This window comes from Anser anser (assembly GCF_964211835.1).
Source record: "Anser anser genome assembly, chromosome: 21".
In the NCBI taxonomy this organism is placed as follows: Eukaryota; Metazoa; Chordata; class Aves; order Anseriformes; family Anatidae; genus Anser; species Anser anser.
Genome location: NC_139742.1, coordinates 1,287,566 through 1,301,266, shown reverse-complemented (window position 1 = coordinate 1,301,266; position 13,701 = coordinate 1,287,566). Strand labels below are relative to the sequence as shown.

Sequence of the window (13,701 nt, the reverse complement as noted above, 5' to 3'; positions counted from 1 at the left end):
GCAAAGCCATCAGGGACACACTTCCCCAGTGGAGCGACCCAGCCCCAGGCTTGGCTGCTGAAGACTCAAACACCCAAGAGGCTGCAGGGCTGCTAGGAACAGGCACTGGTGGTGCTGTGCCAGCTTCACAGGGCCCAGTAGCAGCCACCAAGGGGACCAGCTGTATGGAGAGGCACAGCAACGATGTTACACATAGCCAGTAAAAGAGCAGTTAAATTCCTCCAGGCCAGGCTGGTTTTTTTTAATCAATTCTTAGGTGCTAAGCTCCAGCCTTCGTTTCGTTCTGGGTACCTTACGACAGTCACTGCAGTGCAGGCCCGGTCCGGGCACCTCCCAGGAGCTGTAGCACTGGACCAGGTCCTTTTACTTGCACATCCACAGAAGAGCCAGGGATGGGTACTACACGAGGAGCCTGTCCCCTCTCAGGAGGGGCAAGCTTCTTACAGGGCAGCTGGCCCCGATTCATGCAGAGGTGCTGCCTGATGCAAACAGCAGAAGGCTGAAAGGGGACACTGGTGGCTGGTCCAGCTCCTGTCCTGTCCTGGAACAACAGCTACTTTTGCAGGGGCTGCAGCAGACAGAGCAGTATTGTGCTTCTGGCTTCAGTAGAAAAAAAAAGCTGTACTAGGAAAAACAAACTCACATTGCAGAGATGCTTTAGCAGAATATTTATTCAATGCCATAGTGAAGAGCAAAACTTGGTACAAACATAAACCCTCAGTGCCTTGCTCACTACTACACTGAGCCAAGGGGAAAAACATTTCACTGTCTTGGGGGAGGAAAGGAGGAAGGTAGAGACTCTGCTCCTTCGATGTGTAATTGGACAGAGCTGGATTCAGATCCTGTGTGCACACCCACAGACACACACGCACACAAAGGACTCCCTTGTTTCTAGAAGTCCTACGAAGACAGAAAACCTGAGTACAGGGGTTTTGGATAAAGCCATGGGCACTTGCTGGGGCAGAGCAAGAAGGGCACAGACCCTCTTGCCAAGGGCTTTCGGAGCTGTTAAAGCCATCAGTGCATATCAAGACAGTATCTGCTGCCTCCATGAAGTACGTTTGCAACTCAAGGCTGTGAGTGGCACAGACAACTGCCCAGGCACTCCCATGCTCAGGAGAGACCCGAAGCTGCTCCTCCAGCCCATGCGGACCGTTTGGCTCCCTCCCAGACTCTGCCAGGAACCCAGCTCCCAGGAGTAATTGCAGCTCCTGGGGTCACTGCTGGCCCTGGGAGCTGTGGGCCCCTGCTGTCTAGGCCAAGACAAGATTAGGAGCTTAATTTTAGACTCTAACATTTGGCTACCTGCTAGAGAGAGAAAAGCTTCGGGGACAAATACAGAGTAAACAACACTGAGTTCAAAATAGCTTAAAGTAAGCCAGCTCCTGCCCTCAAAAGAGTCTTCGTGGGGAGCTGATCGCTGAACCCAAGGGGAGTCAACCCAGGTGGAAGGAAGCTTATTCAAATGTCACTTCGGGCAAGAGGGCTGTGCCTCCACCCGTTCACCTGTGGGTGCCTACACCTATTCGCAGAGAACATACCAAGAGAACCTAAAGTGCCAGTTTGAGTAGCATAGGAGGGAAGTGACCATGAGACAGCCAAGTGACATCAGCCATCCTCACAGCTGCCCCCTTGGGAAGGGTCAGCAGATCCTCTGGAATGGACGTGTTACCAACGCCATAGCTTATTTAACTGCTATGGAGCAGAGGAAGACGGGGGCAAAGCCAGCACCGTGTTACCACCAGCTCCCCCCACTCTCAGATTTGGAAACGGGTGGTACCACCAGTTGGTTGCTAACCAAATGCACTGGCAGGGCAGCACCAAACGCCACAGGCATCAGCCAGGCCCCTCCAGCCCTGTGCCAGCGCTGCCTCCCCTGCTGCCATCACCTTTTCGGCCCTTGCTGCCCTCCATGGCCCTAACACTGTGTGGGGGGAGGCACTCGGCACACCCAGCAGCCAGACGAGTTACCCACGGAGGTTTGGGACAAACAAACATTAATAAAACTAGTATATTAAAAGAGTCCTGCAGTAAGGCAGCACAGCACTGTACCGCTGTTTTTGCCAAGTGCTCTGCAGCCAGTAGCTCTCACTGAGGTCAGCCACGTCCCAGGCCCACACAGCAGAAATCCCCGAGACATGCCTCAGTCTGTTCTCAGATGCCAAAGCTCACCCAGAGAGAGCTGTGACCAAGTAGCAGCGTTTGTGATAAGCTGTGGGGAGGCTACCCTGCAGTGACCAGCTCGGGCTGCTGCCCACCATGCCCAGGAAGAGGTCCTCAGCTCTTACGTTCTGTCTTTGAATCAGATGCTCTGAGGAGGAAGCAGTTCCCGCTACTGGGGTCCCTCCTGACTCAGCTGATGGGATTGGTGTGCCCAGAGCTCGTCTCTGTTGTGCAGGGCTCAAAGCTCTGCAAGCTCCAGAGGTGGCTGCAGTGAGGAAGCTGCAGGAGCAGGTGAACCTGGATTCAGCTTTTCTGGTTCATGAGCCAGGAGAAGAGCAGTTTCCTGGGCCTGGGCTTCCTGGCCTGCTGGATTCGCACCGTGCGAGGGGAGCGCCACACCTTGATGGTTGTGTCATCACTGGCTGTCAGGAGCAGCTCCTGCTCCACTGGGCTGAAGGCCACTGAGTTGACCACATTGTCGTGCTGCAGTTTGGCCAGGCAGATGTTGTAGTGCCGGTCCCAGATGTAGCCATGGCGATCTTCTGCTCCACTGCATCAGACAAGACACCAGTAAGGACGTCACCCAGGCAGCCCCGATAACCTGCTTCCCCCAGGCCCTTCCTTCTGCACAGAGGCCGCAGCTGCTTTGACCCAGCCAAAGGCCCCAGCCTCCAGCTGCAGTCCCACCACCTACCAGCACTCAGCCTGGGCAAGCAAATCCCCTCTGCGACCCAGGCTCTGCCATAGGCAGAGGTGGATTCCCAGAAGTGAAATGAGGCCTCACAGCAGCAGCAAGAAAAGCCCTTCAAAGCAGTACAGGCACGTGAGCAGTCAGGCTTTGTGCCTGAACCCACGGCCAGGCTCACACCACGGCACCAGCAGTGAACCCACCGTGTTCCGGGCTGCAGCGAGGACCACCCCTGCAACTCGCCCTACAGCACCTGCTGCCTGCAGCTCCTAAGAGGGCAGATCACCACCCACTGCCAAACATGCCACAGCCCAAAATTTCCTCTTTCCTCGATGATTTCACAACAGGACCAGAGCAGACAACCTTTATTAGCGCCCTTTGATTCCGTCACTCTGCTTTTTACAAGCCTCCCGTTTCCTGCTCTGCTCACAGTTGTTGTCAGCCCTGCTTGCACAGGCCAGCCTGCAGTGCAACACACAAGGCCCTCCTTGTGTGATCCTGCCCAGCCCCATCACCACACACCTTGCCACAAAGTCTCTGCTGACATCCAGGAAGATGAAGAAGCACTCCTCATTGGGGGTGTAGGCCCGATGTGCACGGAGGGCTCTTTTCACTTCCTTCATTGTCTTCAGGTCAAACACATGAAGATCGATCTCCTCAGCGATGGGCGGTGGCTGCATCGGGTCAGAGATGACGCAGTCCCGAGGCCAGGCACGGCTGTTCACATACAGGTATCTTGGGGAGGGGAGCAGAAGCGTTATCCTGAGCCTCACCGCACGCTCCAAAGCTCCTGAAGCCCCAGCTGTAAAAGCCTTTCCCCAGCACAGGCAGGCAGGGAGGGGGGTGAGCGGTTGCCCTGGTCCTTAGCAAGCCCACAGTTCTGCTCTCTGAAATTCAGGCTGAAACACAGCAGCACGGTGATGAACCATTTCCTACCTCACTTGGAAAGGAATGGGCCACTACAACTGGGTTGATGGGCCCTAGAGACTAGGTTGAGCCTCTTTCATCTCAAAACCAACTCCAAAGATGACAGCCTAGCCCTCTGTCTTGGGAGCAAGCTGGGGGCAGCTCCTCTGCTCTCGCAAGGCTCCTTGCCTGACCCGATCCTGAACTGGGCTCAGCAGCGCAGAGGGAAGGAAGATTTCCTGCGGAGATCTGGGGAGATGCTCAGATGTACACGCACCATCAGCACTAGCACCTAAGCATAGGTCCTCGTAGCAGGTAGCCCGTGCAGGCTCCCTGCTCCAGCCACCAGGCCAGCAGCACTCCAGCATCAAAGGTCTGAAACTGCTCCCAGGTCTGGGATAAATACAGCAGGGCCACGTGCTCTTTCAGAGCACATACCGTATCTTCCAGAAGGTGAAGTTCATTCACTGCCAGCACTCAGGGGAAGACAAGTAACCACCGTCCTGTCAGCTATGTGCACGTACACAAATAGGTCCCTGGGGACAATCCCGGCCTGCAGGCATTTGAGTGAGGTGGCCCAGCTGCTGAGACTTTTTTTTTTTTAACCGTTTTGCACAGCCAGTACATGGGCAGCCACCTGGCCTAACGCAGAGTACCTCACCCCAACCTGATGCAGACAAGTCTCCTCTAATTTTTCTCCCATTCACCCCAAAGCCTCCAAACAGCTGTCACCCAAACCCTCCAGTGCATGACACCAGCAGGCAGCACTCACTCTGCTTGCCTCCCATCTCCTCATGCTCACCTGTGGTCAGGGGAGAGGCCCATGCCAATGATGTGCCCATGGATGTCAATGACGTGATCCAGCGAGTCAAAGAACTCATCCGAGCGCCTCTCCTCCCCAAGCACTGGCCCAGCAGTCGTCATCTGATGGGGCAAGATTCTTTTAATCCCTTGAGGACAAAAAGGAGAATCAGGGCATTCTGCAGGGTGCTGCCAACAGATAAGCAGGGCTGATGGAAGTCCCCAGGCTTCAAGAAGGGGCTTCCCTCTGTGCTGCTAAGAAAGGAGAACCGGCTCATTTACGGCCAAGGACCCAGGGAGGGACTGGCAGAGGGCTCCTGTCCATGCCAGCTGCTCACAGGCTCTCGCTAGCAGTGCTTTTGGCCAGAACAGCGCATACAAATGACATGCTGGCACATTCAGCCCCAGCAGCAAGCTGCCCAGTGCCCAGTTGCCAACCCAGCGGGTGCAGCCGCGCCTGGCCCCGAGCCTCCCGCCAGGCCACGGCAATCCTCAGAAGCTGCACGGGCCTGGGAGGCGCTCTGGTTGCAGCAAGGTTCTCCTTACCCACCCCCTTGTATATCAGTAAATCATTGGGCTGTGCCCACCTCCTCCAGTACCCACTCTGGAGAAGGCCCATGAGATGCACTGGCTGCACAGGGTTTCCTCCTGTCGCTGTCAAGCACAGCCGGGGGTCAGCCTGGAAAGCTCCAAGAACAAGGGTTTAAGCCAGAACTAGACTCAGTTTTTGAGCTTCCTGACAAAGGGAGATGCATGCTATGGGTCAAGCCCTCTCCCTTCCAGCTCCAGACAGAGGTCCCAAACACAAACCATATGCAATGGCTTCCTGGAGGCCTCCCACAAACCCCAGCAGCTCTTGGGCACACGTGGGCTCAGCCCTCCCTGGGTGCCCAAAAGAAATTGGAAGACAGTCCCACCGCCCCTCCGAGGGACTCACCGCTAACCACCCTTGATTGTGGCCTTCTCCCACAGGGGAACAAGGCAGGGGTTACACCACACTGTGCCTCTGGGGCCCTTCACATCACACAGCTGAACCTGGGCAGCCCAGGACCTTCACCTTTCCCACCCAACTGTCACCGCTCACCAGCACCTTCTTCCTCACTTGGGCGTCACTAAGCTCCCAGTTTCAAACTCAGCTATGTGATCTCCACGCGCACGAGCCAACAGAACAGGCAGATTTGCCCACGAGTCAAGCTTTCCACCAGCACAAGGGAGACAGGAACTCAAAGGGACCTCCTGCAGAAGTGCTCGTGTGCAGCAGATCAGGTGAGATAGCGCCGATGCCCAGCGGTGGGCCCGGCTGCACCCGCAGCGCAGCTCCCACCAGCACCACCAGCCCAGCAGACTGGCGAGAGGCAGCGTAAGAGCGAGTTCTTTCAAGTACCAGCTCCTCGGGGGAAGACAGCAGATGCACAAAGGCTGGTTCGGCGACACACAAACCTGCTCGCAGAGGCTGAGCCATGGTGTTTGACCACCCGTCGTGCCGCGGTGCTGCCAGGGCAGGGCCGAGCTGAACTCTACCACATCTGCCTGCAGCCCCAGCGAGGGACAGGAGCACAGAGCATCACAGCTACACTCGGTCCAGGCTGCATTCCTGCCTTAGGTGGGCAAAGACCGGGTGACTTTTCTCCATGTGGTCTACAGCTCTGGAAACAGCCTTTCCCTGCCTTACTGGGTTGTGCTGGTGTAGGCCCAAGTTACAGGAAGGTTAGAAGAGCCTGAAGCAGGAAAGAGGCCGTAATTGCGCAAGCATCAAAAGGAACTGAAACTGCCTGGCTTTACGGAAGAATCTTCTTGCGTGGAAGCAGCTCTCCTTCCCTCCTTCCATTTCTACTCATCTGTCTTGTCCTTTCCACTAAACTAGCTTTAGGAGCTTTTTGAAAAGCAGGCAGACTATCTGCTTCTGCTCATCACCGCACCGATTTCCTCTAACTTCAGTCTCTCCCAGTTCCAGTGCCTCAGCAAGAGTGCCCTGAATGGGCAAGGGAAGTCCCACCCCAGAAAAAGGTCTCCAGCAGTGCCCTTTCTTGGATTTTGCTGCAATTACTGTCCCTGGTACCCCACCACGAGCTAGCAGGCAGCCTGGCTCCAGCTTGGCATGGAAACACCCACCCAAGCAGCTGATCATCCACTGTGAAACCCCTCCTGCATCAAGCCTTTGGTTCTGCTTCAGCCGCCCAGGTCACACCAACGCTGAAAGGCCAGGTGGCACAGGGTCAGCACTCCCTGGGCAGCGCAGGAGGCAGGCAGGACACAGGGGCAGGCAGGGCTCTGTCTCCGAGCTGGGGGAACCGCACATCCATGATCTCCCAGCTGTTCAGACTAGCCTTGTTCCAACGCCCCCTCCAACCTCCACGGGGAGGCCAGGATTGAGGCCCTCCCACAATCAGGGCAACCACTGCCCTTCGCATCCACCCACCGGTGTGCAACGTGTGACTGATGTTAAATCATTCTTGATTTCCTGCTTAGTCCTCACCGTGACATTCTTGCGTCACCAAGCGTCAAGCCTGGTAGCAACAAAACAACCACAAGGCAAGTGCTTGTGGGGGAGAACCCTCTCCAGTTACTGAAGGCATCTCAGAAGCTTCTGGCCCTGTATTGAGAATGCAGCCTGAGCAGAACTGCAACTCAGCCACCACAAACAAGTGGCAAATTAACACAGGTCTTTTCCAGATCCAGGTTCGGACTGTAGCTGCAGCCCACACCCCCCTACAAAGGCAGACGCCCCGGAGCTCAGACCACAGCCTTACCTATCTGATGTGGAGAATAAGTGAGGCATCCTGTGGTGAAGATCAAGTATTTTGTCTTGCTGTTGCTCTCTGTGGGGAGCAGGTTCACCTCAGGTGGTTTAGTTCTGTTGCGTATGAACAGCTCAGCCACCTTGGTCTCCAACTCGGTCTCAGTCATGGCAGGCCTCACGCGACCCTCCATGATATCATCAAAGAACTGCTGTAGCCCGTCCTCTGCTGTCACACCCCCGTCATCTGGCAATTCCTGTACGGCTGGCTCTGGAGTCTGCTTGGGCTTGGCCTCCTCTTCTTCACTGTCACTGCCAAGATCAAAGACTGGGCAGGTGGAGGTGGAGGAGGCAGCCAGCTGCTCCTCATAGTCCAGGAGCAGGTCTGGGGAATCGTACCGGCTGCAGTCAGCCACCATCACGGTCCGGATAGTGCTGGCATTCAGATTCTGGATTTTGAACAGTCTCTTCACTACATTCACATTCTCAGACTCTACGCCCTGGGAGCAAATAAGAGAAGTAAGCAGGAATCACCTCACCACAACATCGCTCGTACAGCCTCTGCTCAAACTAAGAGATGCTGCCCTGAACCTGAGCCCATGGTGCAGACACCGGTCACGCACTGACACCTCTCAGCACTGCTCTCTGGGCACCTCTAAGCATCGCCATGAGCGCTGGCCCAAGAGGCAGGCCAGCTCTGCTATATTCCTTCCCATCTTGGAGGTGGGCTTGCTGAAACAAAAAGCCAGGGCCAGGCTTTTGCTGGCAGACGACAGCTGAGCTGGGAACTCAGAGGCCAGGCAGCCTTGCTCCCACCTTCCTGCCTGAGATCATTAGCTGGCACTGCTTGTGGCATTACAAGAATTTCAGGAACAGGCCTCTGCGATAAACAGGTGCAGTGGGAAGCGCCATCCCTCTAGCCTACACAAAGCAGAGGGAGAGCACCTCAGTGCTCCTGGAGTTTGCATGTGCCCCTCAGCAGCATCAGATGGATTATCAGCTCCCAGAAATAAGCAAGTCTCTTCCCACCTAACTGCTTCTGCTGTCTGCAACCGCACTTCAATATTTCTATCAAATTGGGCAAGGTCCTCCCTTGCCTCTTGGAGATGGATGAGTTAATGCTGTAATGTCAGTGCAGCACAGAGATGTGTTTTTTGAAAGGATCCCTGCTACCACAGGGAATTTCACCTAGGACCAGCATCAAAGGTTTGTGTTGAAAAAAAAAAAAAAAAAGTACAAGACACCAGGACGTGCAGCTGTGACACTGGGACAGAGGTAAGATGGAGGAGCAACATGTCTGAGCAGCACAAGTAGCAGAAAATGAACAAGCACACACTGATCTCTGAGTCTCATCACAGCATAACAGACAGCACCTGGCCCACAAACCTCAGTAGTAGCAGGCAGGACTGAACCCAGCCTCCCAGCCACCTCCAGGGTACAATGCCATGAGCTGCCAAGCGGGAGAATGGTCACTGCTCAGATACATGCCAGGCTGCAGCCACCCCGGGCTCAGCTTTATAATGGGAGCCTTGAGGACCTCAGCAACCTTGCGGCGGTTCATCTGTTCTCCTGTTTAGCAACACATGCTCTAGGGCACTCCACTCAAGTCTTCGTCCCAATTAATGGAACAGGAATTAATGGGAGCAGAAGATAGAGGAAGAACATTGCAACAGATACCATAATACCAAGCGTGGAGAAACTTCATGCCAGGATTGCCTCAAGCTCAATATTCAGAAGGCAAGTCAAAGGAGATAAACAGGGCAGACAAGGGGACTCAGCCACTGTTCCCCTCTCCCATCCACTCAGCAGCTTTTCCTCCCACAAGAGCCAGCAGGAAGCTGCACTGCCTGGGGAGCTGGAACAAAGGCACCTTACCTGGAAAGCGTTGTTCAGCCAGAGCACAGAACAGGAGGTTATACGCCCAATCCGATGCAGATTGCCAGATATCAAGTTGGTTTCATTCAGCCAACAGCCAAACACATCATAGGGTTTATTCCTCACCCTGGAAAGCAGAGTGAAGTTCTCTGGAAGGGAGGGGAAACAAGCATCAGGTGACGGCTCCTGACAAGGGTCCTGGAGAAACCATGGCAGAAGGTGTGGGAAGTGGATTCAAGGTTCAGCCTACAGCACTGTTGCAGCACCTTCACTGCAAGCTGAGCAGACACTGCCCAAACACCATCCAGCCTCCAGGCACTGCTACGGACGCAGATTATTTCTCTCTTCTTTGGCGATTTGTGGCAAGTGCATGTACCAGGGAAAACAAAGCATAAGGACAGCCAGATAGAGCCAGACCATAGAGCAATCTAGCTACATAGCCCTTCTCCAAGCATGGCCCAAAGCAGACACCCCAAGGACAAGAAAAGTCATACACATACAGATCTTTGCACACTCTCATCCTTCCACGCCATGACTTAGGGCCTTTCTGGACAAGAGAGCTGTGCCTTTAGCAACAGTCCTTGGTTTTGGGAGAGTAGCACAGAGATGGCAAGAGACAATGCAGCTGGATTTAGTGGGTTTCACAGAACTGCAACAGAAAAAGGTAGAGCAGGACAGAATGACTGCGCCTCAAACCACGTGAGACCTCAGGGCAAGACTAGCACTGCTCGAGTCAGAAATGGTGGCTTCGGGACAACTGGTAACGTGGACAACTCTTGCCTTGCCCAGACTCTTACTTAGAGCTGAAATTAAATGAGAACACACACACACCACACTGCACTTTCAGGTGATGACATGGTGACCTGAGTAGAGTTATCCCTACGGCTATCCGGAAGGTTTACCCTAAGGAATTGCGATCAAGACCTCTTTGCACAGATGGTGGAAGTCAGGACAAGCAGAGGTCAGGGCCGCAGCATACAAAGAGCAAGTGGAAGAAAGAAGCCCCAGCTCCCACCACTTTACATATTCCAGGAAGCCCCAGTGAAGGCAAAGGCAGTATTTACCCATGCTGATTACGGCAATCTCTCCGGACGAGGAGTTGTGAGGCCCCACAAAGACACCTGATACCAGAAGGAGGGAGTCATCAGAGTTGAACTGGGAGAACTGTGTGTAGCTCCAATTGTACGGCCTCATGTTGGAGCTGTGCTGCAGGGAGATGTCCAGCTCATTGCTCCAGATCTACAGACAGATAAATGAACAGTCAGGAAGCTGTAAGAAGCCTGAGGGCTGTTCCACTCCATCTATCCTGCCAGCTTTCACCAGGCAACAAAAAAAATATTGAAGACCATACGTAAACGCCTCCAATTCTCAATTTCCCTGTCAACTCCCTTGACAGAAAATGACCAGCAGCTTTGGAGAGCAGCTAAATGCAGGACTTCTCCAAACGTCTCCATCAGCCAGGCAGTGACAGTTATCACCACAGCTGGGTTTAAGCATGTTGAGAGGGATTTCTCTCAAGACAACCACTCATGCAAGACTGCAGTAGGTCATTACCTCCACATTCTGTTAGACCCAAGGCGGGACCAATTTGCACCTAGAAAGCAGCCAGAGCCAGGCAGCACCTTCCAGGCTACAATTGCAAGAGTCGTTATTGCTGTGGCTTTGAGAACAACTCAGCACCTTCAGGAAAAGGCATAAGTCCAGGGACACCTGGTCAAACCTCACCTCCCCACAGCCCTCCTAAATGCTACTCTCACAGCTGAGCCCTACTAAATCAAAACAAAGTTTTGTGCAGGGGATGCTACCGCCTTACCTTAACAGTACAGTCTTTGGAGCACGAGGCAAAGAGACAGCCAGAGTGGGAGAAGCTGAGGTGCAAAACCTGGTCATTGTGCTCCTTCAGAGCCTGCACTTCAATGCAAGGGATGGTGTCGTAGAGCCTCTGGAACTCGTCATACCAGGAGACGGCAGCTGGAAGAGAAGCAGGAACACTTGACAGGAATGCAAATGGCAGGGAAGCAACAGACCTGAGCTGAACACAGCAGCTGCAGAATCAGCCTTTAATAAAGCACAGCTCTGACCGCCACCAGCAATACCAGTAGCTCTGCTGTGGCTCCAGTCCCTGCAGCTTCAGTTGTGTTGGCAGAGCTTAACATTTTTCTCAGTAGTTTCTCCACTCTCCCCCACATGAAAAATATTTTCTTCTAACAAACACACTTCTCACCATATCGCTGCTTTCTAAGCTACTACAGTCACTGCAAGAAACATCCAGGGCACAGCTACTAGCTATCTAACAACAACTTCGCTCATGACAAAACAGCAGGCAGAACTGCAGACGTGCTCCAGCACAGCGCAAACAAATCTATCATGTGATGAAAGGGAAGTTGTTCCTCAGGGCACAGGGCTCCACTCTGATTATCTGTGTCTTGTCTGACACAGAATTAAGAAAGTTTCAGAAGGCGTATGAGACCAGGAAAGAACATCTCCACGAGCCAAAAGACTGGGGAAACAAAAGAGAAGAACTGGAGCTAGGTACAAAATGTCAAGGCAGAAGAAGAGCCCTGCAGTAGAGGAGCCTGGAATACGCTCAGAGAAGTCACACTGACTGCTAGTAAAGAGATAAATAAAGAGGAAGATCCTTAATGAAGTGCCCAATAAGGCAGTCTACAGAGTTCTTGCAGCAGCAAATCCCAAAGGAGCAAAGAGTTAGACATTTATATGGATAATGGCCAGCTTTCCTAGTTACACTCCACAGGACAGTTTTTCTGGAACTCACTGCAGCCCCAGGAGGCACCTGCTCCTGGGGCAGGGAGCAGCTTGCTGCCAGCACGTCCCACCACTGCTCACATGGCAGGGCGCTTCGTCCCCCTCTGAGGCTCTTGCCCCCAGCACACCCAGCAGAGATGCAGTCAGGACAGATCCCATCTGGCCAAACAATCCCAACGCTTACGAGAGCCGCTGGATGCCGCTCACCACACCACAGAGCTGCTCAAGCCAGGCAGGCTTGCAAGGCATTTCCCCAGCTCCTGGGACTGCCCACCTACCCTGCCATCATCCCCCAGAGGATGATTTCCACAGCTTGGGAGGTGCCCAAACACATTACTGAGATACACTGACTGCCCACTCCCAGTTAGCTCACTCCCAGTTAACAAGGCAGCTGTCCGCTTACTCAATTCAAGAGACACGCGGCGAATGAGGCTGGCCGAAGAGCCTCAGATAAAACCTAAAGATAACACCTTCAATACAGAGGAGCTCCAGGAACTGCAAAAGCAAAATCAAGCAACCTGCACAGTCACATCCACAACTTCTCCATTCTTCCTCGGAGCTCTCTCGCACCGGTGTTCCCTGCTGAAGAGAGACGGGTTCCTCGCCGCTCGATCCGCCTGGCTTCTTCCACCCTTCTGCAGCAACTGTAGCCAGAGAGCAGGCAGCCGGTTCTCCCTGCCACGGCCCATGCTGGCAGCACGATATGCGGCCTGGGGGCCAGGCCCCTCCTGGGCCTCTGCAGCACACCGGGAAGGGGCGTTTCTGACTCCCAGACAGGCCCAGCTCGACGGCAAGGACTCCCGTCCCCGGGACCCGTCTCGGCTGTTAGGGCAGAGCCGGGCTGCCGCGTTCGGCACCTGCTCCTCGGCAGGAGCGCGGCAGCGGAGAACAGACCCGCGCCCCCCCCGCCGAGGGCAGTGCCCAGGCAGGGCCGCGCCAGGCGCGCAGCCAGCGCCGCCCGCTAACGGGGCGCTTCCCTACCGCCAGCCGAGCCCGCGATCGAGCCGGACCTGCCCCAGCGGAGCGGGCCGGCCGCCGCGCCCGCACCCGCACCCGCCCGCCGGGCAGCCCCCCCGCTGCAGAGGCAGAGCCTCGCCGGCCGCGCCGCGCCCCGTGCGACCACCGCGAGCGGCTCACGCCCGCCTCCGGGCCTCCCGAGCGCGGACGAGAACGGGGCAGAGCCCGGCGCGGAGCCGCGAGGCCCCGACCAGGAAGAGCCGGCGGCGATCGCCGCGGGCCCGGCTCCCCCCGGCCCCCCCGGCCCCTCCCCGGCCCGGCCCGGCCCGGCCCGCCCGCAGCCCCGCGGCGCACCTGGGTGCCGGGGCACCTCGCGGGAGACGCGGTAGTAGCGGTAGAAGAGCTCCTTCCACAGGAACTCGTCGCGGGCCACGGCGCGCCACTGCTGGCACACGAGCCCCACCGAGAGCACGTCGGCGTGGTCCAGGTACAGGAAGATCTCGAAGAGGACGCTGTCGGGGAGCAGGGGGCCGCCGCCCGCGTCCATCGTGTCATCCTGCCGCCGCGCCTCGCCGGCCCGGAGCGGAGCGGGCACCCCGCGGCCCCCGCCGGACCCGCACCGGGACCCGGCTCGCCGCGGCCCCGCCTCCCTCGCGCGCCGCTTCCGCCCCGGCCCCGCGGGCCGCTCTGGCCGCCTCTCGCTGGTGGCCCGCCGCCCGCTGCCGCGCCGCCTGCAGGCGCAACCAGCCCGGCGCCGCGCGGCGGCTCCGCCCCCCGGGCAAGCCACGCCCCCTCCCGCACAAGCTCC

At 56.0% G+C, this 13,701-nt stretch overlaps 1 protein-coding gene across 1 annotated transcript; it reads right to left on the bottom strand.

The window, feature by feature from the left end:
• Positions 1-653: 653 nt before the first annotated feature.
• FBXW5 (F-box and WD repeat domain containing 5) lies at positions 654-13,584 on the bottom strand. The gene is made up of 8 exons (XM_083807608.1): positions 13,248-13,584; positions 10,984-11,141; positions 10,235-10,409; positions 9,171-9,319; positions 7,309-7,795; positions 4,560-4,707; positions 3,374-3,586; positions 654-2,713 (listed from the first exon to the last, which is right to left on the bottom strand). The coding sequence occupies exons 1-8, from the start codon at positions 13,438-13,440 to the stop codon at positions 2,467-2,469; spliced, it is 1,770 nt and encodes a 589-aa protein (XP_083663734.1). The 5' UTR covers positions 13,441-13,584; the 3' UTR covers positions 654-2,466.
• Between the last annotated feature and the right edge of the window lie 117 nt (positions 13,585-13,701).